The sequence below is a fragment of the Chiloscyllium plagiosum genome, unplaced genomic scaffold, assembly GCF_037043375.1.
Source record: "Chiloscyllium plagiosum isolate Xiang-an unplaced genomic scaffold, Cpla_swu_hap1 HiC_scaffold_28, whole genome shotgun sequence".
NCBI lineage: Eukaryota > Metazoa > Chordata > Chondrichthyes > Orectolobiformes > Hemiscylliidae > Chiloscyllium > Chiloscyllium plagiosum.
In genome coordinates this window covers 5,246,565-5,271,121 of record NW_028270166.1, presented here as the reverse complement: position 1 = coordinate 5,271,121, position 24,557 = coordinate 5,246,565, and the positions used below count along the sequence as shown (strand labels likewise).

Here is a 24,557-nt window from a genome sequence, read left to right as displayed (position 1 = left end):
GTGAGGGTGTGTGTATGTAAGTGAGAGAGCTTTGTAAAGTATAAGTGTGTGTGTGAGAGAGAGAGAGATCGGGTATAAGCTTGTGAGAAGGTGCATGCAAGAGACCGCTTGTGTATGAGCAAGGGTCTGTGTTAGTGTGAGAGTAAATCTGTCTCTCTTGCACCCCCCATTCTAAAAGATGAAAGACTTGATTTAAGTTTGTTTAATATATTTCATATGCATGACATTGTAACCTTTTGCTATAAATTCTGTCTTATGGTCCTGCTCGACAGTCACCTGATGAACAAGCAGTACTCTGAAAGCTAGTGCTTCCAAATAAACCTGTTGGACTATAACCTGGTGTTGTGCTTTTTAACTGTTGCCAAAGTAGAACATAACTTTCACATCTGAAGCACATTTGCATGCATAAACATCACTTCTCAACTTATTGATGTTCCTCATTAATGCATGTGAAAGTGGTGAACATCAGTGAAATAAGAACATTGAAAAGATATTTTGAAAAATATTGACAAGCTCCCTTGTGTTAAATTCTTCAAATTGAGAAATAAGTTGTCCTTGATTTAAATTATTTTTAAAAAACTTGCAAAGTTACAACTTCAATAATCCCAGGTTTTTCTTTCTTCTCCTATTTTCTTTTGCTCCTCAGAGTACGATAATCCCAGGACCTCCCTTTCTTTTTGGCGCCTGCTCAGTCTTGCTGTCGCTGCTAGTCGCCTTGTTCATCCCGGAGCACAGTGGCCTCCCTCTGCGTTCTGGCAGCTGGAAGAAACATAATAACGGGTCACAAGGTCACCCCCACAGTCCACAGAGCACGGGCCCCGATGGCAAGGAGCCTCTATTACAAGACAGTTGTGTATGATGGCCAAGTGCTGCCCGCTCTCGGGTAGCTGGAAGTGGAGTTAGAGATCAGGCACGGCTGCGAAGCCGAGGTTTTCATTTTAGGAATACTAACATTCATATTTTCTTTCTGAATTTTTGGAAGTTTAAAAGTTTGTCTTGTTTTTTTTTTAAATTTAATATGTTGAAAAACAATTCCTATCACCACTTTCTGGTCCACCTGATTGCTCTTGGGCTGCTAACAGCAGTTGGCACAACCTTGAAGTTCCTTAATTACAGGATGTCACTCTTCCCTGTTTTGCTGCCTTGTGCAAGACACCAGAAGTCAGTTGCAATCAGTTCATAAATTACTGTGCTACTTCTGACCAAGTTTCGTTTTTAAATTGCATTTGTGCTAACATTTCCTGGAGATGAGTATCATATGGATGACTGCAAGCCAAATATAACACTGCTGGGGTTTGCCAAGGTCATAACATAAATGATCCACAAACAAAAATTTGTATTACATATGGTTCCTCTGGCAGGTTGCCTTTGAATCCTGGTGGTTTTAAATTCAGCTTCTAGCTAGCTAGCTCAACACCTGCGATTCTGGGATCTAAAGGCAACGGATTGCAGATGTCTTATTTTATAATGCAGGTTCACTCACAGCTGTGTACAATGAAACCTGTCATTCTAGTCTTGTGGCTAAGCAGCTAACTATTTTCAAAACCGACAAATTAGAATGTGAGCTCCAGTCTTGATCATTCATTCCTGTCCTAAAGTGGTCATAGTGACTTTTTCTCCTCCTCTACCTCCCATCCTAAACTTTGACTGTTTTTATTGATGGGAAGTGGGGTCTTACTGCAATATGCCCTGTGCAGTTTTGTCTTTATTGCAAATAGGCTGCTAAAGGTGTTTACCACTTTCACAGAGAATCTGGGGGGCATGAGTACCCTATAAGAGCAATTATTTTATTTGAACAGCACTTTTTTTTTTGTCTCATAGGAATTGGGGTAACTCTGCCACCAGACGATAGTCCTTTTTGCTTTTTAGGGCGAGTCGGTTCAGTAAAGAACAGGAAATGACTTGGAACAACATTAATTTCCTGGCCAAGTACAGCCTGCATGTGGAGAGTCCCAGAATTAGGTCATAAGGGAAGGGAAAATTGAACTCCAAGTCATGATCTGCTCTCTTATCAAGTCATATTCCTTATCCATGGAAACTGTCTACCTGTCCAAAGTCAGCTGAAAGAAACCCTCTTGTGTTCTATCTTATGTTTTTATTGTCTCCTTAATACAGGTCAGACTCAAAACTCTGGAGAGCTTTGGGCATGGATGTATGTTCTAAACAACCCTGTGTGTTGCAATAATTTGCTGAGGAGTACATTTCATAAATGCCAGGTCGCAAAGGGACTGTTTGTGCTGGCTCCAATCTGTTCAGACCAAGCTTATCCAACTTTGAAGTGGCTCAATTCACAGCCATCATGTCTGCAAGAGACTTTGAAGCGTGAAGCTATCCGAAGTACTGGCTGCCTGGTCTTGCTCCTGAAATTAGCGGTAGACTTTAGAGAATAATTTGTATCTGGTTTGCTATGTACTGCCTCCAGCTTCATTCCAACAATTAACTTGGTCTATGGTATTTGAATTTTACAAGCAAGTGCGTTTAGTCACTTGGATTTTTACACTCGAGTTTGTGTTTAGCCCTGATAGAAACTGGTTAATGGAACATTCATTGGTAAACCAATTCTCTGATTGCACCCTGATTTTAATTTGTCATCTTGAGATTTGGTTAAGGGCTCTTCTAAACTGTATGTTATGTATCCCAGATTTCATCATCAAACTTTATTGATTGAGTTGAGGTTGCAGAGATTGTTGGAAGATGTTACGATTTACCTTATACATCCGTGGGTTGAGGGGAAATCAGCCAGAGCTTCACTCCAGATCCCTCATATTGAACGTACATCTGAGGGATGTCGGAACCCACTACTGCTTTGTCCCCATCTGCAGACTCAATGGACATTCATGCAAATGGTATTATTCTGAAATACAAATAACATTTGTAAAACATCCAACACTAGAGCCTCTGGGAAAGGAGGGAAGAAACAAAAGTCCTTACTAATGCTGAATTCAAAATTGTTTCCTTAATTTGGCTGTTCATTCAGATTAGAATCTTGCACCCTGTGTTCCCTAGGGCTTGGAGGCAGATAATTTGTAAACCAGATTACCAACTTCTGAGAAGACTGCATTTTGCATTTTTATAGTTTTCATTTCGGAATGGAAATGGGAGCCAGAGTGGAATGAGTCTGGGCTAGTCCAGTAATTATCCTGCGTCCTCTTTTGGAAATAATGTATTCAAGACTTTGAAAGTTATTTTTTCACCACCCATGCCCAAATCCTCTGTCCACCAGGAATAAAATTCCTGTGCCAGTTTCTGCTGGTAGTCTAACTACATAAAGCAAAATGTAGTTCTCATAAAGAAGAAACCTGTCACCAACTGCAAAGTTCTGACTGCCCTTTTGCAAGTGAAAATGAGGATTAAACCTCCAGTTCCTTTTTTAATGTGCCATATTATTTTACTCTAATGTGCCCAGTTTTATTCTGACTGTAAACTTTTCAGCTTTGGTATGTGTGTTGAGAAGTAATGAATTTTTGTACTAAGGAGTGGGGAGGGGAAAAATAGGAATTACCATGGGTGCCTTTTTGTAAAATTGGTGGTCACTTTCCTTGTCGAGGTGTGATCAATCCACTGAGAAAAGACGATAGGGAGATGATTGAACCTCCACAGTGGTCATTTATTTCCTTTGGACCTTTATGACTTTTATACAATGAAAGTGACACACCAACGCCATTATCATTGCAATATGATGCCTCATCCAGAGTCCATTGGAATATAGCAATATGCCATTATCACAATACATCTTTTGTGCTATAGCCAATTACAAATTCTATTATTTCCCCATCTGCCCCACCAAAATTACCAAATAATCTAATCTTTGCCATGAGCCTGTTTTTGGATGAAGTCTTGGAAACCGTGGCATGCGGCAGCCAAGAGACCAAAACGTGGTGATGCCTTAACCTCGTTGCGGGAGTCAGGTCAATAGATGGAAATAGTGTTTTTTTTTTTAATATTAACTTGCTTCTTTAAAAGAGGGATCTTAAATGGAAGGATTTACTGCTGAATATTTGCAAGCTGAAGCTGATTTGGGACTCTGGTAGAGAGAGGGGAAAAATGGGTGATACAGCAGCACCCTATTAAAGATCCAGACACATTCATCTATTTCCCTGTCATGGGGATACAGAGCACTTTGATAAAAGTGAGTGTAATCAACTTAGCAACTTAGACAAATTATGACTTTTGATTAATATTCATTACCCATATGACGAGTACAATCTGATGGGATAATAAACTTGGTTGTCGCTCCCATGTGAGCGTGAGAGGCTGTTCTAGGCCTCAAAGGATAATAATTGTACTTTTAACCAAGTACATTTAGATTCTACAAGATTGTTTGTTTGTTTGTTTGTTTGTTTGTTTGTTTGTGTAACATTTATTGTAAAAGTTTATTTGATTATAGAAATATATATGAAAAAAACCCATATTGCCATTTCTAGCTTTATCTTGACAATGGGCATCAGTCAACTTGGTTTTAAAGTATTCAGCATGTTCAACTTATTCTGCAATTAGCATTACAGTGGTAATTTTTTTTCAGAGCAATGTTTGCAGCAAAATTCAAAGCTTATTGGTTTGGATAAAGTTTCTTGATGGCCAGTGACCTTGAACAGTGGTTTTGTGGGTTATGTTTGTCCAAGTTCCAGTAATGAAGGGGAATAATGATTAATGATACTTGTTTTCCCATCAATGCAAAATGGTTACAATAAGTTAACAGTTGTGATGTGCGAGCATCGTGAGGCTACATAAGCATTGATAGAATTCGCCATGCACCTTGGAAGGTTCCAGGGTCCGTTCTTGAGTGACAGCAAATTGACTGCTCCACCAGGTCAGATGTTTGGAGCGTCAAGCCTGTAGTTAATTTGAGCGTCGGTCATTGTTCATTTGTCTTCAGTGCTTTGCACGTGTCCTGCTGGGCATGTTAGCATCATAGATTTTAGGGTAAGAAATGAGAACACTGTGCTACAGCTTCTGATGCTGCCAGGTGTTTGTTGACAATCATGGCATCTAGATTCATGGCATGTTGACTTGCCATTTAGGTTGAAGTACTATTGTGACCACAGAAAGAAACTTTGTGTAGATTCCCAGACTTCCAGTTATCTTTAAATGTAGCCCTGCTGTGAAGTTTTCTAGGTGTTGGCCTGGAAATGCTTTGTATTCATTAGTAGTTGTGCTTAGAGTGATTTAGCACTCATCCTAGTGCAGAGCAGAAAGAGTTGTGCTTACAATATGGAGACTGGTGTTAAGATTGAGCTAAGACTTGAAGGAAATTCCAACCAATTCCTCAATGGAAGTGGGGCAATGGAAACTCCATTCTTCCTGAAATGTGGCAGTGGAGATTGAATTAAGTTTTCCAATCTTTCCTTAACCAGCCGTGTCATGACTGTCTCAGACTGGGTGTTTGTTGACACCACTGTCAGCTAATGAGTTGGAGTGAGGCAGGACTTGCAGCAAACGGTTAGCAGTCTGCAGAGTCTGTTTTAAAGCAACCATTATGAACTAATGGGAGTAAAATTGGCCAACAGCATACTACAGTTTCTTTGGATTAAAAACATGATTTATTTCTCCAGAAATGTGTGGAAGATATTTGCACAATCCAAATGATGTGCATGAAACTAATTCCATTTGCCAAGTATGGTGCTCTCCAGACATGATTGATGGAAAAATCATTTAATAATCTCCATTCTGTTGGCATAGCGGTTCCTGTATGCAGCCATCTCCAGGCGAGAAAGCAGGTCTCTGCTGTCAGAACCATCCCAGAAACAGGAAATTCACAACTTTGAAAACACTACATATCCATGTTGAAGGGAATCAGTTTCTGCTCAAGTCAATGTTTTAGAAAGGAACACCACATTTTTCATTCCATTCTTCTCTTAGACCCCAAAAAAGAAATGTCCTCTCATCGGCTGGGAGAGCAGGGATCCAGGCTGGATTACCTTTGAATGGTGCTCAGTGATTGGCTGAGGGAAGATGTTCTCCTCAATCACCCCCTACTGCTGTCTTTTTATAACTAAATACGAAAAATGTTAACTTTGCTTTAAAACTGTCTCTCTCAAACTGCTGAAATCTCACTGCATTGATTCAATGTGCGAATACTCAGTATTAACTAATCTTCCATTATAGGTGTACAAAATCAGTGCTGTCTGTTGAGAGTTTTACCCTGCCTGAAGATATGTTTGGGGGAGGGGGAGAGAATGTGATAGAATATTATTGAGTTGGAAGATAATTTAATCATGCATTTTGTAGCAAAATATTTGTCCCATGGTTAAAAAGCTTTGGTCATGTGGAAGTTATTGCAATAGTAATTGTTGCATTAAATGTTTGTATATTAGAGTGCCAGTACTTTTTTTTTTGCTGGGAGAGATCAGTGCCTCAAAACTAACACTGCTGCCACGGCTTAGTGTCTGTCTGTTAGCATATGAAATAGTGGTTGACACCCCAATCCTGCAGCAGTTAAAATGCTGCAGTATCAGAAGTGATAACTTTGAGAATAAGACTTTAGCCAAGGTGCCACCTGCACTGTCAGGTAGTTGTCAGTGTTTAAGACACTATTTTTGAAAAACAACAGGGGAATACCTTCTGGTGTCCCGTCCAATAATTATCATGCAAGTCATATCTTTTAAATAACATTTAAAAATTGTCTAGTCACATCACAATTTATGGAGATTTGCTGTGTGCATGTTCCTTGGTTTCCTTTATTGCAATGTTTGACTATGCTTAATGAGTATTTCATTGGCAGTACCATGTTTTCAGATGTCCTGAAATAGTGACAGGTACTAAGTAATTGTACATTTTTAAGTTTTTGTAGATTTTATTTTTAAACGAGGTTTCTTCCTGTTCTGTCATGGGTTCTGTTTACCTTGCTGCATCTGACAGGTCTGTCAGTCGTGTTCCTCTCTTTGCAATCCCGCATGTAAACATGAGACACCTGGTTACTGCCCTGACAGGCTTCCACATTGACCAGACATACTGATAATGTCAGACTGTTCGGCTGATCAGCATTGCTCAAGTTGGAGATTGATCTCTGTCAGCCTGCTCCATCTATAATTAGATGCTCCTGAAGTATTGCTCATAGAATTGAATTTAAAAAATGATCCTTCTCCTTGTCCCTCCCTCGCTGTATTAACTTGGCTTTTTTGTGGTTGGCACAAGCCAGTCAGTTCATTTGGTTTGGTACTTATGACACGATCAAAGGTCATTTGGAGCAGTTCATTGGCAAGCATGCCAATATTGGGTTCCACACTTAGGAACAGGAGTAGACCATTTATCCCTCACATTTATCTCATCTCTCACCATGGTCTTTGTTTTTTTTTGTCTCCTTCCTGTAATCTAGCTTCCTGTTAAATGTGCATTGATAAATGAACACTGCAGGATTGCAATTAAAAGCTGAAGTTTTTTATTCTCAATCAGCGGATAGATAAACCAAAGCCTGCTAGGGCCCCATTTAACTGAGTAAAAGGTAAAAACAATGACTGCAGATGCTGAAAACCAGAGTCTAGATTAGAGTGGTGCTGGAAAAGCACAGCAGTTGAGGCAGCATCCGAGCAGCAGTAAAATCAACGTTTCAGGCAAAAGCCCTTCATCAGGAACCTCATCTAACTGAGTTAACTGTTAGCTCCCAAACATTTGTAATTCTATTATTTACCCATAGCTGTAAGTTCCTTACCTGAGACTGATTACTGATTGCGTTGTGCTAAACAGAGCAGGACAAAATGACAAATTTTTGCAGACCTATTAAGTTAATAAGCTGACCCTTTTCATTTTGAATTGCTGGATATCTGATGGTTTAAATAACTGATCAATGTGCTGAAGGAATGTTTGAACCAGACTGCAGAGCCGTGCTGATGCAGGCACCATTTGGCTGATTATGGAGTGTGTACTCTTCTGTACATTATCAGAATTTTTCCGAAACATCGGTCAGCAAGAGCGGAGGCCAGGTGTGCATAAGGATAACACTTCAGTCTAGCTAGCTGGAACAGTTGGTCATCTCGCTGAACCCAGGTGGCTGCTCAGTGTAGGTTATGAGCATAGTGTGGGCCCATGTTTGACAGGTATGTGGTTTTGCCTGTCAGGCAATTATACACATCTGCAATGGTGGGTTGTGCTGTTTCCATTTGTTTCAACCGCCTGCAGTTTGCCAAGTCACTTACTCAGATCTCTTGGGCAAACTCTTGATCAGTATGTCAGGTTAAATGAAATGCTCTGGATGCTTAGATCCAATGATATTGCATTTCGTATCTGGGGTTAAGTGTATTGTTTAAACTCAGTTGGTAGGTTATCATGGATCAGTTTGGGAATAGGAAATCTGAAGAAAATTTGGTTGTACCTGATTGTGTAACACAAAAATGAACCTGAGGTTGCGAAGGATGTAAAGATTAGTTGCGCTGAGGGAATGATGCATTGTTCGAGTACATTTTAACTCGACCATGACATGCCATGAGACAGAAGTGATTCAGGAGAGTTTCCCTCAAATTGTTTTCAGCCCTTCAGTGTTCGGTAGAACTCTCATGCCCTTATGGCTAGATGCATGTTGTTCTTGAGACTTTCCACAGTCCCTGAGACCTTACTGGAATCAGGTTGTGGATCCTGGAGTTGATTGAGCATGACCTTAAGCTTGAATGGCTCCGGTAAGAACTCTCTAAAGAACTCCACTTAGTGTTAGGGTGCATCAGTTTACCTGGCTGTGTAAATACTCCCACCTGAAATTTGTATCAGGGGATTTCATTCATTTCTGTTCACTCAAGGGGAAGCCTGGTCCCTGGAAATTGAGGCTGGTAGTATTATCGCAGTTTGCATCATCATACAATCTCAACAGGCTGTGTTCATAATATATAGGTTTGTAACCTGTGACATGGTGCTCTTGTTTCATGTTAGGAACTCAAGACCCAAGATTGAATCAAATATTGGAAAAGGACCAGCAATACATATTATTAGGTCTACTAGGTATCATAGGGACACTTACTTGGATGTCATTCTGTGGGGCATTTTCAAACTCCTCCATGGGGCTATTAACCACTACCATTCAAATATGCCAGAAGAGTGTTTTGGACAATTGTAAGTATTAAAGATGGTAAATCCACTAACCATATTGTTGTACATATGCTTGTTTTGTTTTCTAAAGTGAGCAGAGTTGGTTTTGGCTAGAAAGGTATAAGTTCAGACTCATTGCATTTTGGGCAAGTTGATCTCCCTTTTGAGAATTTTTACTCCGGGGTTGTTAAGACTCGAAACATATTGTCAGAAGGAAGAGTAAACAGGGTTTTACTGGCAAATATTGGGGCCAAGTAACATGTTTCTAGAAAATCCATATTATTTACTGAACACAATGACTATGTGCTGTTGGGGTTGAACTGTAAGTTTCATGGTAGGATCTCAGAGGGGCAAGCAAGCATTGGGAAGCGGGGTAGGCTAGTTTAACAGAACCTTATGTGACACTCATTAGGCTTTACAAATACAGTTACTATGTTAACTGGCTGCATCTCCTGTTTCCCCGTCACTTCAGTAAGACCTTTTCAGGTGTGACTTACTCAGCCCAGATATTGCTGCAATCCTCAGTTCCTGAATTTTGAGGATGGTAGATGTTGCTCTGATATACCAGCATATGAGAGTATGCACCTAATCAGTGCATTGTAAAGGAAAATATCTGCTTGGTGTAGTAATCACAAGACCACAACAATTCTTCCACGTTTCTGTTGCAGAGTTGTTCAGCCTGACTGTTCTGTACAGTTATGTTCATGTTTACAACAGAGTACTCTTGTCACCCATCCAACCAAAAACATTTTGTTTCTTTAAATTGGTAATGATACTATCAGTTTTGTTTAGCTCTGTTTTCCCTTGCTTCCTGCTAATAATGCTCATATTGTCCATCCTCTTGTGGCCAACTGAACAGGCAGAATATCTCCCGGTGCCTCCTATTGGGTGGATCCTGATCGGCTTGATCTCAGCGTTCTAGTGGGGTTCACAAAAGCGGTTAATGTGAAGTAATTGACGATGCATTTGGTGTGCCCATGGGTACTTTTACTACTGGCATCTCCCTAATCCTAAAAGCATTGAAATACATGTGCATATTTTCAGATTTCAGCTTTGCTTTCATGTATCCATGCACTATGAATTATACCCAGATTACTTACTCTCCACTAGCTCAATTGGAGTAGTTACTCTCTCTGAGCAGGGAGTGCAAGTGGGTAACTATCGAGAACAATTGAGGCATTCCATTGTGAAACCTGTCTCTCTGGGATGAGTGACCACTTTGACATGAGGTAATGGGTGGTGCAGGGGTTCCAGAGGATGCTCAGTATCTTTGTGACTCTAGCCTAGAAGTGAGAGAAACTGGGGAGAAAACTATCTTGTCTGTTTTAGCTGACGTGCCATTTGGAGTTGTAGTAATAAGACAGTGAATTCATTCTCTGTCCTGATCTGTGCACTTTTACTAATTAGACTTCTTGCTATTATTTTTCTGAAAATAAGCAATCAATGGATGAGAATTGTTGCTGAGGTTATACTGGTGGTATTTGTTAGCTTTATACAAAAGACCTGCAGTTACCTGGGTATCTATTAACATCAGGACTGGTGAGGAATGGCCCAAATCATTTTCTGTTCTGTTCATTTTAAGTCTGTTCAATTGCCTGAATCTGAAAAGCTCAGTGTGTTGAAACTGCACCAGAGCAAAGTTTAAAAAGACATAGACCAGATCTGTCTAATTTTAAATCCTGCTTCAGATGTTTGTTGTCTTACAAAGCACTACTCATGAATTTCCCACATTTGATTAATTTTCAGATATGCTTTTATTTCTATTAAGCAATGAGAGCAACCATAGAGTACTTAAAAAATATATTCTCCTATATTAATGCGAAGATAAAGGACTCGTATGCAATGAACTGAGATTAATCATCCTGTTCCCTTTCCCAATCCTAAATTGTAAATAAAAAAAAACACAAGTGCTGTTGAAAAATCACTAGATTTCCATTGAGTTGTAACAACTGGTGAGCGTGTGGTGTCAACTGTGGCTTAATATTAGTTCATTCCACTCCGGAGACTTGAACATGAAACCTAGGCTGAGGATCTAGTGCAATATCAAGGGAGCGCTGTACACTCAGGAGTGCCATCACTCTGGTGTCATGCTGTCTTGCTCCAAAGGATCCCATGAAATTTTTCTCTGTACAGAGTCATTTACCCCAATGTCCCAGTCAATGTGTAATCCTCAATCAATGCTTGAAACAAATTATCTGGTCACTTAACTCTCTTTTTGAGGAGCTTGTGTGCATATTGGCAGCTGCATTTCCTATTTTGCCACAGTGACTACAATTTAAAACACACTTTGTTGACTGTAACATGCTTTTAGGATGTCCTGAGGTGAAAGTCGCTATTGAAATGAAAGTTATTTCTTTACCCACTGAAATGGTGAACAATCAGCCAACGGTATTTTGAACAAACAGCGCATCTCCAGATTTGTTATCAGAGGTTTCTGCAGCATGCCTTGCCAAGTGTTTAAAACAAAAAACCCTGCTATCAAACACAGCTTGAAATATTTGCTGTCTAAATTCTCAGACACTGGATTCAGTACAGCTCTTGCAAAAATCGCCAGGTGTAACATTTTAATTTGTTCTTTTGGAGGTTTTGGTTGAAGCTTGTTGCCTCCTTCAAATGTGCCTATCAAACCTGTACAAACTGTAAATAGGAATTGTCAAAGAAAAGTATTTATTAAAAATGTACATGAAACTGAATGTAAGTGGTTGTGACTGAATTTATTTACATCTTCTATTCTACCCATTACAAAAGAAAATGCTGGAAAGCGACTGAAGGTGTATTTAAAATTATGATGGGGTAGATTTACAGAAGATTTTCTTTTTCCCCCTACATGCAAGTCTGAAACTTGCCATCCAGAAAGGGTAGTTACAAATAAAACCAAATGTCAGGTTCAGGAGACACTGCTTTGCCCAGAACATGTGAGCATGTGCAACAGTAAGACATTCTGAAGGTGAATAGTTTAAAGAGTAACTAGTAAACACAAGCAACAAATAAGATAACAAGAATCCAGAGAAAGTATATTCCAGAGAAAGTGTGAAAGGGAAGCCTGGTAGGTGTATAGAATGATAGATGACTAAAGAAAGACTGGATTACTTAGTGTGGAAACAGGCCCTTTGGCCCAACAAGTCCACACCAACCCGCCACCCACCCATACCCCTATGTTTACCCCTTCATCTAACATTACAGGCAATTTGGCATAGCATTTTTGGACGGTGGGAGGAAACCGGCACAGACACTGGGAGAATGTGCAAACTCCACACAGTCGCCTGAGGTGGGAATTGAACCCGGGTCTCTGGTGCTGTGAGGCAGCAGTGCTAACCACTGTGCCACCGTGCCGCCCATAAAGAAAAGGAAGGAAGCATATGTCAGGTATAGACAGGAGAGATTGAGTGAATCCTTAAGAGTATAAAGAAAGGAGTATACTTAAGAGGGAAACCAGGAGGACAAAACGGGGACATGAGATAGCTTTGGCAAATAGAATTAAGGAGAATCCAAAGGGTTTTACAAATATATTAAGGACAAAAGAGTAACTAGGGAGAGAATAGGGCCCCTCAAAACTCAACAAGGCGGCCTTTGTGTGGAGCCTCAGCCAATGGGGGAGATACTAAACAAATATTTTGCATCAGTATTTACTGTGGAAAAGGATATGGAAGATACAGACTAGGGAAATAGATAGTGACATCTTGCAAAATGTCCAGATTGCAGAGGAGGAAATGCTGGATGTCTTGAAACAGTTAAAAGTGGATAAATCCCCAGGACCTGATCAGGTGTACCCGAGAACTCTGGGAAGCGAGAGAAGTGATTCCTGGGCCTCTTGCTGAGATATTTGTATCATTGATAGTCACAGGTGAGGTGCTGGAAGATTGGAGGTTGGCAAATGCGGTGCCACGTTTAAGAAGGGTGGTAAAGACAAGCCAGGGAACCATAGACCGGTGAGTCTGACCTCGGTGGTGGGCAAGTAGTTGGAGGGAATCCTGAGGATGTATTTGGAAAGGCATGGACTGATTCGGGGTAGTCAACATAGCTTTGTGCGTGGGAAATCATGTCTCCCAAACTTGACTGAGTTTTTTTTTTGAAGTAGTGACAAAGAGGATTGATGAGGGCAGAGCAGTAGATGTGATCTATATGGACTTCAGTAAGGCGTTTGACAAGGTTCCCCACGGGAGACTGATTAGCAAGGTTAGATCTCATGGCATACAGGGAAAACTAGTTATTTGGATACAGAACTGGCTCAAAGGTAGAAGACAGAGGGTTGTGGTGGAGGGTTGTTTTTCAGACTGGAGGCCTGTGACCAGTGCAGTGCGCTCTACTTTTTGTCATTTACATAAATGATTTGGATGCAAGCATAAGAGGTACAGTCAGTAAGTTTGCAGATGACACCAAAATTGGAGGTGTGGTGGACAGTGAAGAGGGTCACCTCAGATTACAACAGGATCTGGACCAGATGGGCCAATGGGCTGAGAAGTGGCAGATGGAGTTTAATTCAGATAAATGCGAGGTGCTGCATTTTGGGAAAGCAAATCTTAGCAGGACTTATACACTGAATGGTAAGGTCCTAGGGAATGTTGCTGAACAAGGAGACCTTGGAGTGCAGGTTCATAGCTCCTTGAAAGTGGAGTTGCAGGTTGATAGGAGAGTGAAGAAGGCATTTTGTATGCTTTCCTTTATTGGTCAGAGTATTGAGTACAGGAGATGGGAGGTCATATTGCAGCTGTACAGGATATTGGTTCGGCCACTGTTGGAATTTTGCATGCAATTCTGGTCTCCTTCCTATCGGAAAGATGTTGTGAAAATTGAAAGGGGTCAGAAAAGATTTACAAGGATGTTGCCAGGGTTGGAGGATCTGAGCTACAGGGAGAGGCTGAACAGGCTGGGGCTGTTTTCCCTGGAGTGTCAGATGTTGAGGGGTGACCTACATAGAGGTTTACAAAATTATGAGGGGCATGGATAGGGTAAACAAAGTCTTTTCTCTGGGGTGGGGGAGTCCAGAACTAGAGGGCATAGGTTTAGGGTGAGAGGGGAAAGATATAAAAGAGACCTAAGGGCCAACTTTTTCACGCGGAGGGTGGTGCCTGTATGGAATGAGCTGCCAGAGGATGTGGCGGAGGCTGGTACAATTGCAACATGTAAGAGGCATTTGGATGGGTGTATGATTTGGAGGGATATGGGCTGGGTGCTGGCAGGTGTGACTAGATTGCGTTGGGATATCTGGTCGACATGGATGGGTTGGACCATCTTGACTCTATAAATGAAAAGGACATGCTGATTTGAAATATGGTAGATAAAGGCTCCTGTGGAGATTACTCAACAGAATGGACTAGTTTGGCCTGTTTGTGAAATACATTCTGCCCATCAATTGCTCAGTATTTTGTACAAAAATGATTCCATTGAGTGCAATAAAACAATACAGAAAATCCCATGTCTTATATAAATGTGTTCAAAATTATAAAAGGTTTGAAGAATAGCTAGGGCAAGACATTCCAGTGCAGGCAAAGTCAGCAATTAGAGCAAAATTCTAGGTAACTGGCAAAAGCAGCTGTTGGGAGATATTTTAAAACTGCTCTCTGGGGTGGACTGCCTGAAAGGGTAGTGAAATGGTTTAAGAAAGTAGCTGACCACTGCCACCACCACAAGGGCAGCTAGGGATGGGTAATGCTGGCAATGCCCACATCCCCTGAAGTGAATTTTAATAAACCCAAATGGATCAGGCTTCAAGAATGAATAAAAATTGAGTAAATAATTCAGATAAGGGATAAACCCAGAAACCTTCTCATCTGCTTGTTCTTACTTAATGCAATGCTGCATTTATCGGGTGAATGCAAAAGATTCTCCTTCAACGAACATCGCTGAAACATGATCTGGTCACTATCGCATTGTTGCTGGTTTTGAGCAGACAGGCTACAACGTTACCTAAATGAAATTGTGACAAGTTTTAGTGTAAGTGCATCTCAAAATTGGTAAAATTATTAAAATATTTTAAAATTTGTTCATGGATTCCCTGGAAGTGGTGGTGGTTGTCTTGAACCACAGCAGTCCATTTGTTAGGTTAATGCTAAACCAAAATCCTATTCATGTTCCAGTGGCTTTCCATTATAACTATTTGAAGGAAAGCAGAATGTTCTGGTTATATTAACCACTCACTGATTGTGCTGTGCCCACTGCATGGATGTTTCTTTGTTCCCTGTAACCAACAATTAACTCTGTAAAGTCAGGAGTGCAGATGAAATTACTGGATTATATGCTACTCCAGGTCCACAGTAATATGGCTGACTCTTAACCGTCCTACACTGTAGCAAGCCGTTCAGTTATGCTTAAGATGTCTCAACCAATTGGGAATTGGCAGTCATGATTGCCAGCACTACCACAATGCTGGGAGTGAGTGTAAAACAGAACAAGTTTGTTCCGTCGTCATGCTGTTAGTTCATATGAAGCTAGATTACTGTAAGCATCCTTCAGTTGTCCCAGGATGTGGGTCTTGATCACCATTCTCAATCCCTATCATTCTCAATGTCTATCTCCTCAAAAGTGGATGGACTAGACTAGGTTGTGAATAGATTTTATCTCCACATCTAAGGAGAGGTGCCGACATTGCAGACACTCCAGAGAGAGTTCACAAAGCTGACCTCTGGTGTGGAGAGCGTGAGTAAGTTGGGCTTGTGCTCATTGGGATTTAGAAGAATGTGGGGAGATGTTATTGAAACGTACAAGATCCTTGGGGTCTAGACATGGCAGATGCGAAGACATTGCTCTCTGTGGGAGAGTCTAGGACCAAAGGATGATATCTGAATCAGGGGTCACCCAGTTATGATGGGGATAAGGGTAGTGGATCTGGAGAATTCTGTACTGCAGAGGACTGTCAAGGCTGGACATTTGAGTATATTCACAGCTAAGTTAGATTTTTAGTCAGTAAGGGAATTGAGCATTATGGGGAAAGACAGGAAGTGGTGTCGGGGGGTTATCAGATGAGCCATGAACCCATTGGTAAAGTGGACTCAATGAGCTACTGCTCCTATGTCTGGTTGTGATGCAGTACGCACTATGGTTTAACGTCCTGCTGAAACTCAGCAGTGTTTGTTTAAATTGGAGAGCTTGAATTGCAACTTCATCTAGTTGTTCTCCATTTGCTTCAATTTAGGCCTGAGGCTGTGCTACACTGTGGGAAATGTCATCTTTCAGAGAAGACATCAAAGTAAAACCCCATCTATCATAGAACATAGAACAATACAGCACAGAACAGGCCCTTCGGCCCACGATGTTGTGCCGAACATTTGTCCTAGCTTAAGCACCCATCCATGTACCTATCCAATTGCCGCTTAAAGGCCTCCAATGATTCTATCAGGTGGGGATAAAAGACCACTTTCTGAAGGAGAATGGGAATTCTGTGATCTCCTGCATCAATTTGTCACTGAAGGTAATTCTCTGGTTATCATCACATTGCTGGTTGTGAGAGCTTGCTGTGTGCAAACTGGTTATTATGTTTCCTTAATGAAAACAGTGACCACGATTGGCTAGAAAGCGCTTAGAGAAATCCTATGATGCTGTTGAATTTCATGTTTGTTTTTATATTGGTCCGAAACAAAGCATTGATAAGATCGTCAGAAATAGGAGCGGGAATAGGCCATCTGGCCCACCAAGCCTACTCTGCCATTCAATAAGATCATGGTTGATCTTTTCATGGACTCAGCTCCAGTTACCCGCCCACTCCCCAAAACCCTTAATTCCTTTACTGTTCAAAGATCCATCTAACTTCACCTTAAAAAACATTCAATGAGGTAACCTCAAGTGTTTCACTGTGTAGGGAATCCCACATATCAGTTTGTGTCCATATCTCTGCTACAGACGTCTGAAATTGATGTTGAGGACTTCCGTGGGCACACCCTCCCAACTATCAACCCCAGTGCTGTTAGCTGTGGGATCTGTCTCAATGGGGCAGGCATATCCAGATATGGCAATGGAGCAGTTTGTGATCTTGGCTGTGGAGTGTTATTTAGTGAGCATAGTTATAGAGTCATAGAGATGTACACCATGGAAACAGACCCTTCGGTCCATCCTGTCCATGCCGACCAGATATCCAAACCCAATCTAGTCCCACCTGCCAGCACCTGGCCCATATCCCTCCAAACCCTTCATATTCATATACCCATCCAAATGCCTCTTAAATGTTGCAATTGTACCAGCCTCCGCCACATCCTCTGGCAGCTCAATCCATACAGGTACCACCCTCTGCGTGAAAATGTTGCCCCATAGGTCTCTTTTATATCTTTCCCCTCTCACCCTAAACCTATGCCCTCTAGTTTACATTATTACATTACATTACAGTGTGGAAACAGGCCCTTTGGCCCAACAAGTCCACACCGACCCGCCGAAGCGCAACCCACCCAAACCCATTCCCCTACATTTACCCCTTACCTAACACTATGGGCAATTTAACATGGCCAATTCACCTGACCTGCGCATCTTTGGACTGTGGGAGGAAACCGGAGCACCTGGAGGAAACCCACGCAGACACGGGGAGAATGTGCAAACTCCACACAGTCAGTCACCTGAGGCGGGAATTGAACCCAGGTCTCTGGCGCTGTGAGGCAGAAGTGCTAACCACCGTGCCACCCTGATTACAATGTGGAAACAGGCCCTTTGGCCCAACAAGTCCACACCGACCAGATATCCAAACCCAATCTAGTCCCACCTGCCAGCACCTGGCCCATATCCCTCCAAACCCTTCATATTCATATACCCATCCAAATGCCTCTTAAATGTTGCAATTGTACCAGTCTCCGCCACATCCTCTGGCAGCTCAATCCATACAGGTATCACCTGGACTCCCCGACCCCAGGGAAAAGACTTTGCCTATTTTTCCTATTCATGCCCCTCATAATTTTGTAAACCTCCATAAGGTCACCCCTCAGCCTCTGACGCTCCAGGGAAAACAGCCCCAGCCTGTTCAGCCTCTCCCTGTAGCTCAAGTCCTCCAAACCTGGCAACATCCTTGTAAATCTTTTCTGAACCCTTTCAATTTTTACAACATCTTTCCGATAGGAAGGAGACCAGAATTGCATGCAATATTCCAACAGTGGCCTGACCAATGTCCTGTACAGCCGCAACATGACCTCCCAGCTCCTGTAGTCAATACTCTGACCAATAAAGGAAAGCATACCAAACGCCTTCTATCCTATCAACTGCGACTCCACTTTCAAGGAGCTATGAACCTGCACTCCAAGGTCTCTTTGTTCAGCAACACTCCCAAGGACCTTACCATTAAGTGTGTAAGTCCTGCTAAGATTTGCTTTCCCAAAATGCAGCACCTCGCATTTATCTGAATTAAACTCCATCTGCCACTTCTCAGCCCAGTAGCCCATCTGGTCCAGATCCTGTTGTAATCTGAGGTGACCCTCTTCACTGTCCACTACACCTCCAATTTTGGTGTCATCTGCAAACTTACTGACTGTACCTCTTATGCTCGCATCCAAATCATTTATGTAAATGTCAAAAAGTAGAGCGCACTGCACTGGTCACAGGCCTCCAGTCTGAAAAACAACCCTCCACCACCACCCTCTGTCTTCTACCTTTGAGCTAGTTCTGTATCCAAATGGCGAGTTCTCCCTGCATTCCATGAGATCTAACCTTGCTCACCAGTGTCCCATGGGGAACCTTGTCGAATGCAGTTCTAGCAGTATGTATCTTAACTAGTCTTGACTTGTTGCCTCAAGACTATGATGGTAGTTTGGAGGATTTGTGGGGGCGCACCTTTCAAGGCTGTGCCATTGACGTTTCCATTGAGTCTGGTTCCATTCTCATTCTGTATGACTTGTGATGGTTTGATGCAGCTGAGGATTGTGAGGCCAATTGAGGGGTAGCCACCATTTCAGTGGCTTTGTGATCCATTTCAATTCTGTCAATGCCAAGTGACCATTGAGTGTCAGCAACAACAGTTACTTGATCTGCAGAGGAAAAGAGAAAGCATCATGTTTCCATAAATCTCACATTTGTGGAAATTGTCACATAACAGGATGTCATGTTGAATGTCCCTGCTTCATGTTTGAAAAGCTTTTCAAAACACTGGCCAAAGGTTAAAGACAGGGAAGTTGATCATTGTGAAGTAAGGGTCGTGGTGTTAACCAACTATTGTTCATACCCTCAATATTTAAAAAAAGAATGTTTTTCTTCTTGCGAAATTGAAAAGCAGAAGGATGTAGTTAAGGGGAATTTTTAACTATGGACAAAAGAAATGTTTGTATTTTACCGTAAGTACATTTCTAACTTAGGTATCCACAGTCTTCAGCTGACTTAATTGTTTTTCCTTCTCCTCTCTGTATCTGATTTTTATCGTTTCCTGCCTCTGACCTCTCTGTAAATGATGCTGTCTTCGTCTCCATGCTGCATATGCCACATTACACTGTTGGGGGGGGCTTCTAGGTGGCACAATTCCATCTACTGAAAGCTTCTTTCATTAATGCACAGGATCCTGTCCTTCGCCACTGGCAAGCACACGCTTTGCCTGTCTCATGGAGTCAGAGTCATAGAGATGTACAGCACGGAAACAGACCCTTTGGTCCAACTCGTCCATGCTGACCAGATATCCCATCCCAATCTAGTGCCACCTACCAGCACCCAGCCCATATCCCTCCAAACCCTTCCTATTCATATACCCATCCAGATGCCTTTTAAATGTTGCAATTGTAGCAGCCTCCACCACTTCCTCTGGCAGCTCATTCCATACATATATTTTCCTCTGCGTTTAAATGTTGCCCATTAGGTCTCTTTTATATCTTTCCCCTCTCACCCTAACCCTATGCCCTCTAGTTCTGGACTCCTTGACCCCAGGAAAAAACTTTGTCTATTTATCCTATCCACGCCCCTCATAATTTTGTAAACCTCTATAAGGTCACCCTTCAGCTTCCGACGCTCCAAGGAAAACAGCCCCCGCCTGTTCAATCTCTCCCTATAGCACAAATCCTCTAACCCTGGCAACATTCTTGTAAATCTTTTCTGAACCCTTTCAAGTTTCACAACATCCTTCCAATAGGAAGGAGACCAGAATTGCACACAATATTCCAAAAGTAGCCTAACCAATGTCCTGTACAGCCGCAACATGACCTCCCAACTCCTGTACTCAGTACTCTGACCAATAAAGGAAATCATACCAAACGCTGTCTTCACTATCCTATATACCTGTGGCTCTACTTTCAAGGAGCTATGAACCTACACGCTAAGGTCACTTTGCTCAGCAACACTCCCTAGGACCTTACCATTAAGTGTGTAAGTCCTGCTAAGTTTTGCTTTGCCAAAATGCAGCACCTTGCATTTATCTGAATTAAACTCCATCTGCCACTTCTTAGCCCATTGGCCCAACTGATCAAGATCCCATTTTAAACTAAGGTAACTTCGTTGTCCACTACACCTCCAATTTTAGTGTCATCTGCAAACTTACTAACTATATCTCTTATGTACACATCCGCATCATTTATAGAAATGATGAAAAGTAATGGACACAGCACTGATCCTTGTGGAACTCCACTGGTCACAGGCCTCCAGTCTGAAAACAACCCTCCACCACCACCCTCTATCTTCTACCTTTGAGCCATTTCTGTATCCAAATGGCGAGTTCTCCCTGTATTCCATGAGATCTAACCTTCTAATCAGTCTCCCATGGGGAACCTTGTCGAACTCCTTACTGAAGTCCATATAGATCACATCTACCACTCTGCCCTCATCAATCCTCTTTATCACTTCTTCAAAAAAATTCTATCAAGTTTGTGAGACATGATTTCCCACGCGCAAAGCCATGTCGACTATCCCTAATCAGTCCTTGCCTTTCCAAATACATGTACATCCTGTCCCTCAGGATTCCCTCCAAACACTTGCCCACCACCGAGTTCAGGCTCACTGGCCTATAGTTCCCTGGTTTGTCCTTACTACCCTTCTTAAACAGTGGCACCATGTTAGCCAGCCTTCAGTCTCCGGCACCTCACCTGTGACTATCGATGATACAAATATCTCAGTCAGAGGCCCAGCAATCACTTCTCTAGCTTCCCACAGAGTTCTTGGGTACAGCTGATCAGGTACTGGGGATTTATCACTTTTATGTGTCTCAAAACATCCAGCACTTACTCCTGTGTAGTCTGGACATTTTTTGAGATGTCACCATCTATTTCCTTACATTCTATATCTTCCACATCCTTTTCCACAGTAAACACTGATGCAAAATACTTGTTTAGTATCTTCCCCATTTTCTGCAGCTCCACACAAAGCCTGCCTTGCTGATCTTTGAGGGGTCCTATTCTCTCCCTCGGTACCTTTTTGTTCTTAATGTATTTGTAAAAACCCTTAGGATTCTCCTTAATTCTATTTGCCAAAGCTATCTCATATCCCCTTTTTGCCCTCCTGATTTCCCTCTTAAGTATACTGCTACTGCTTTTATAGTCTTCTTAGGATTCATTCAATCTATCCTGTCTGTACCTTACATATGCTTCCTCCTTTTTCTTAATTAAACCCTCAATTTCTTTAGTCATCCAGCATTCCTTCCACATACCAGCCTTTCCTTTCACCCTGTCAGGAATATACTTTCTCTGGACTCTCGCTATCTCATTTCTGAAGGCTTCCCATTTTCTAGCCGCCTCTTTACCTGCGAACATCTGCCCCCAGTCAGCTTTTGAAAGTTCTTGCCTAAATACCATCAAAATTAGCCTTCTTCCAATTTGAATTTCAACTTTTAGATCTCCATCACTATTTTTAGATTTCCATCACTATTTTAAAATAAACGAATTATGGTCAATGGTCCCAAAGTGCTCCCCCATTGACACCTCAGTCACCTGCCCTGCCTTATTTCCCATGAGTAGGTCAAGCTTTGCACCTTCTCTAGTAGGTACATCCACATGCTGAATCAAAAAATGTTCTTGTACATGCTTAACAAATTCCTCTCCATCTAAACCCTTAACACTATGGCAGTCCCAGTCAATGTTTGGTAAGTTAACATCCCCTATCATAACCACCCTATTATTCTTACAGATAACTGAGATCTCCTTACAAATTTGTTTTCCAATTTCCCTCTGACTATTAGGGGGTCTATAATACAATCCCAATAAGGTGATCGACCCTTTCTTATTTCTCAGTTCAACCCGAATAACTTCCCTGGATATATTTCCAGGAATATCCTCCCTCAGTTCAGCTGTAATGCTATCCCTATCAAAAACGCCACTCCCCCTCCTCTTTTGCCTCTACAATCCTGTAGTATTTGTATCCTGGAACATTAAGCTGCCAGTCCTGCCCATCCCTGAGCCATGTTTCTGTAATTGCTATGATATCCCATTCCCATGTTCCTAACCATGCCCTGAGTTCATCTGCCTTCCCTGTTGGGCCTCTTGCATTGAAATAAATGCAGTTTCATTTATCAGTCCTACCTTGTTCTCTGTTTTGTCCCTGTCTGTCCTGACTGTTTGACTCACTTCTATTTTCAACTGTACCAGTCTCAGATTGATCTCTTTCCTCACTATCTCTCTGGGTCCCACCCCCACATCCCTCCATCTTACAAGTTTAAATCCTCCCGAGCAGCTCTAGCAAATCTCCCTGCCAGTATATTAGACCTCTTCCAATTCAGGTGCAATCCATCATTTTTGTACAGATCACTTCTACCACAGAAGAGATTCCAATGTTCCAAAAATGTGAATCCTTCTCCTATACACCAGCTCCTCAGCCATGCATTCATCTGCTCTATCCTCCTATTCCTGTCCTCACTAGCTCGTAGCACTGGGAGTAATCTAGACATTACTACCCTCGAGGACCTCCTTTTTAAATTCCTGCCTAACTCTCTCTATTCTCCCTTCAGAACCTCATCCTTTTCCCTTCCAATGTCGTTGGTTCCAATGTGTACAATGACTTCCTGCTGGTCCCTCTCTCCCTTGAGAACATTCTGCACTCTCCCTGAGAAATCCTTGATCCTGGCACCAGGGAGACAATACACCATTCTGACTCTTCACTGCTGGCCACAGAAACGTCTACATGTGCCTCGGACTAGAGAGTCCCCTAACACAGTCGATCTCTTGGAACCCAACGTACCCCTCATTGCATTAGAGCCAGTCTCGGTACCAGAAACTTGGCTGTTCGTGGTACATTCCCCTCAGAATCCATCACCCCTACATTTTCCAAAACAGCACACTTGTTTCAAATGGGGATAGCCACAGAAGACTCCTGCACTACCTGCCTACCTCTCTTAACTTTCCTGGAGTCAACCCATCTACGGGACTGTATCTGCAACTTTTCTCCCTTTCTATAAGTGCCATCCATCACACCTCACTGCTCTTGTAAATTCCTCATTGCCTCTTACTGTCTCTCCAACCGGTCCATTCGATCTGATAGGATTCTCATTTATTGCAAATATAATTCTCGTAACACATAAACTCTCCCTAATCTCCCACATCTGACAAGAGCAGCATATCACTCTACAAAAGGCCATTTTTGCTTCTTTCAATCTACAGACCCAGAAAATAGCACTGCCTTTTTCCTCTACAAAACACTGCTCCAGGCTAACTTAATACTTAGGCTTATATTTTTAAGTTTAATTAAGAGACATATCTCAATAAAACATATAATCAAGAAAGAACCCACTCTACTCACTACTGTAGGCTTACTGTAAGGCCACACTTACAAACATTCACTTATCTGTTTCTGTGCTGTGACCTCTCCCAAACAGATTCCTCCAAGATTAGTTGTGAATTTCACTGTTTGTTAATTTTCCCAGACGTGCTCCGATGTCCAGCGATATATGAATTCAAACAGCAAAGGCAGTAACTGTGCAGGATCACTGATGTGTCAGTTAGCAGTGTGGGGCAATCTTTCTCTCGCTCTCTCTCTCCCTCCCTCTCTCTCTCTCTCTCTCTCTCTCCTGCACAGATCTCATCATGTGTTGCCTTTGTCTGTGCCTCTCCCTTTTAAAACTATCTTTGTTTTGACTTTGTTTTGGAACTCTGGATTAAAAAATGCAACAGCATACAAAACAGTAACTGCTGCTCCTGGAATTTGAGGAAATCACCTTCAACACCTAAAATACATCAAAAGGAGCAGCCTGTTACAGCCAGAAATTCTTTCCATTTTCCATCTTGGATCAGACTGGACAAAGCAGGTGATAGCTACAATAAAATAAAGAACTGCAGATGCTGGAAACCTGAAACAAAAATGGAAATTGTTGGAGCTGCTCAGCAGGGCTGGCAAAGTAGTAAACGTTTCGAGTCCAGTGAGCATTCTTCAGAACTGATAGTTGCTCAGGACAGATGCTATATGTACTGAAGATGGGGCTTGGGGGGGTCCGGGGTGGGGGGGGAGAGTGAGGAGATGGTGAGTAAGCAGATAGTTGGAGACAGCCCAGAAAGACAGAAAGGGATGGATAATGGAGTACTCGGAGGAAAGGAAAGTTAATAATGGGGTCCATGAGTGCGTGAAAATGGGTTGGCTGAGTTGCAAGCAGCCCATGTCTAGGTGGAGGACAAGGATGGTGGTATTTAAATTCTAAAATTATTGAAGGCTGCAAGGACCCCAGGCAGAAAATGAGAGGCTAT

The 24,557-nt window shown here is 42.0% G+C and overlaps 1 protein-coding gene across 3 annotated transcripts in view; it reads left to right on the top strand.

The window, feature by feature from the left end:
* The window catches only part of LOC122565474 (solute carrier family 71 member 1-like), a 63,490-nt gene extending 51,785 nt beyond the window's left edge, over positions 1–11,705 (top strand). For all 3 annotated transcript variants that reach the window (XM_043721480.2, XM_043721482.2, XM_043721481.2), the window contains exon 12: positions 647–11,705. In XM_043721480.2, coding sequence (XP_043577415.1) covers positions 647–859 — 213 coding nt within the window. In that variant the 3' untranslated portion in view covers positions 860–11,705. The remainder of the gene's footprint in view (positions 1–646) is intronic.
* Positions 11,706–24,557: the final 12,852 nt, after the last annotated feature.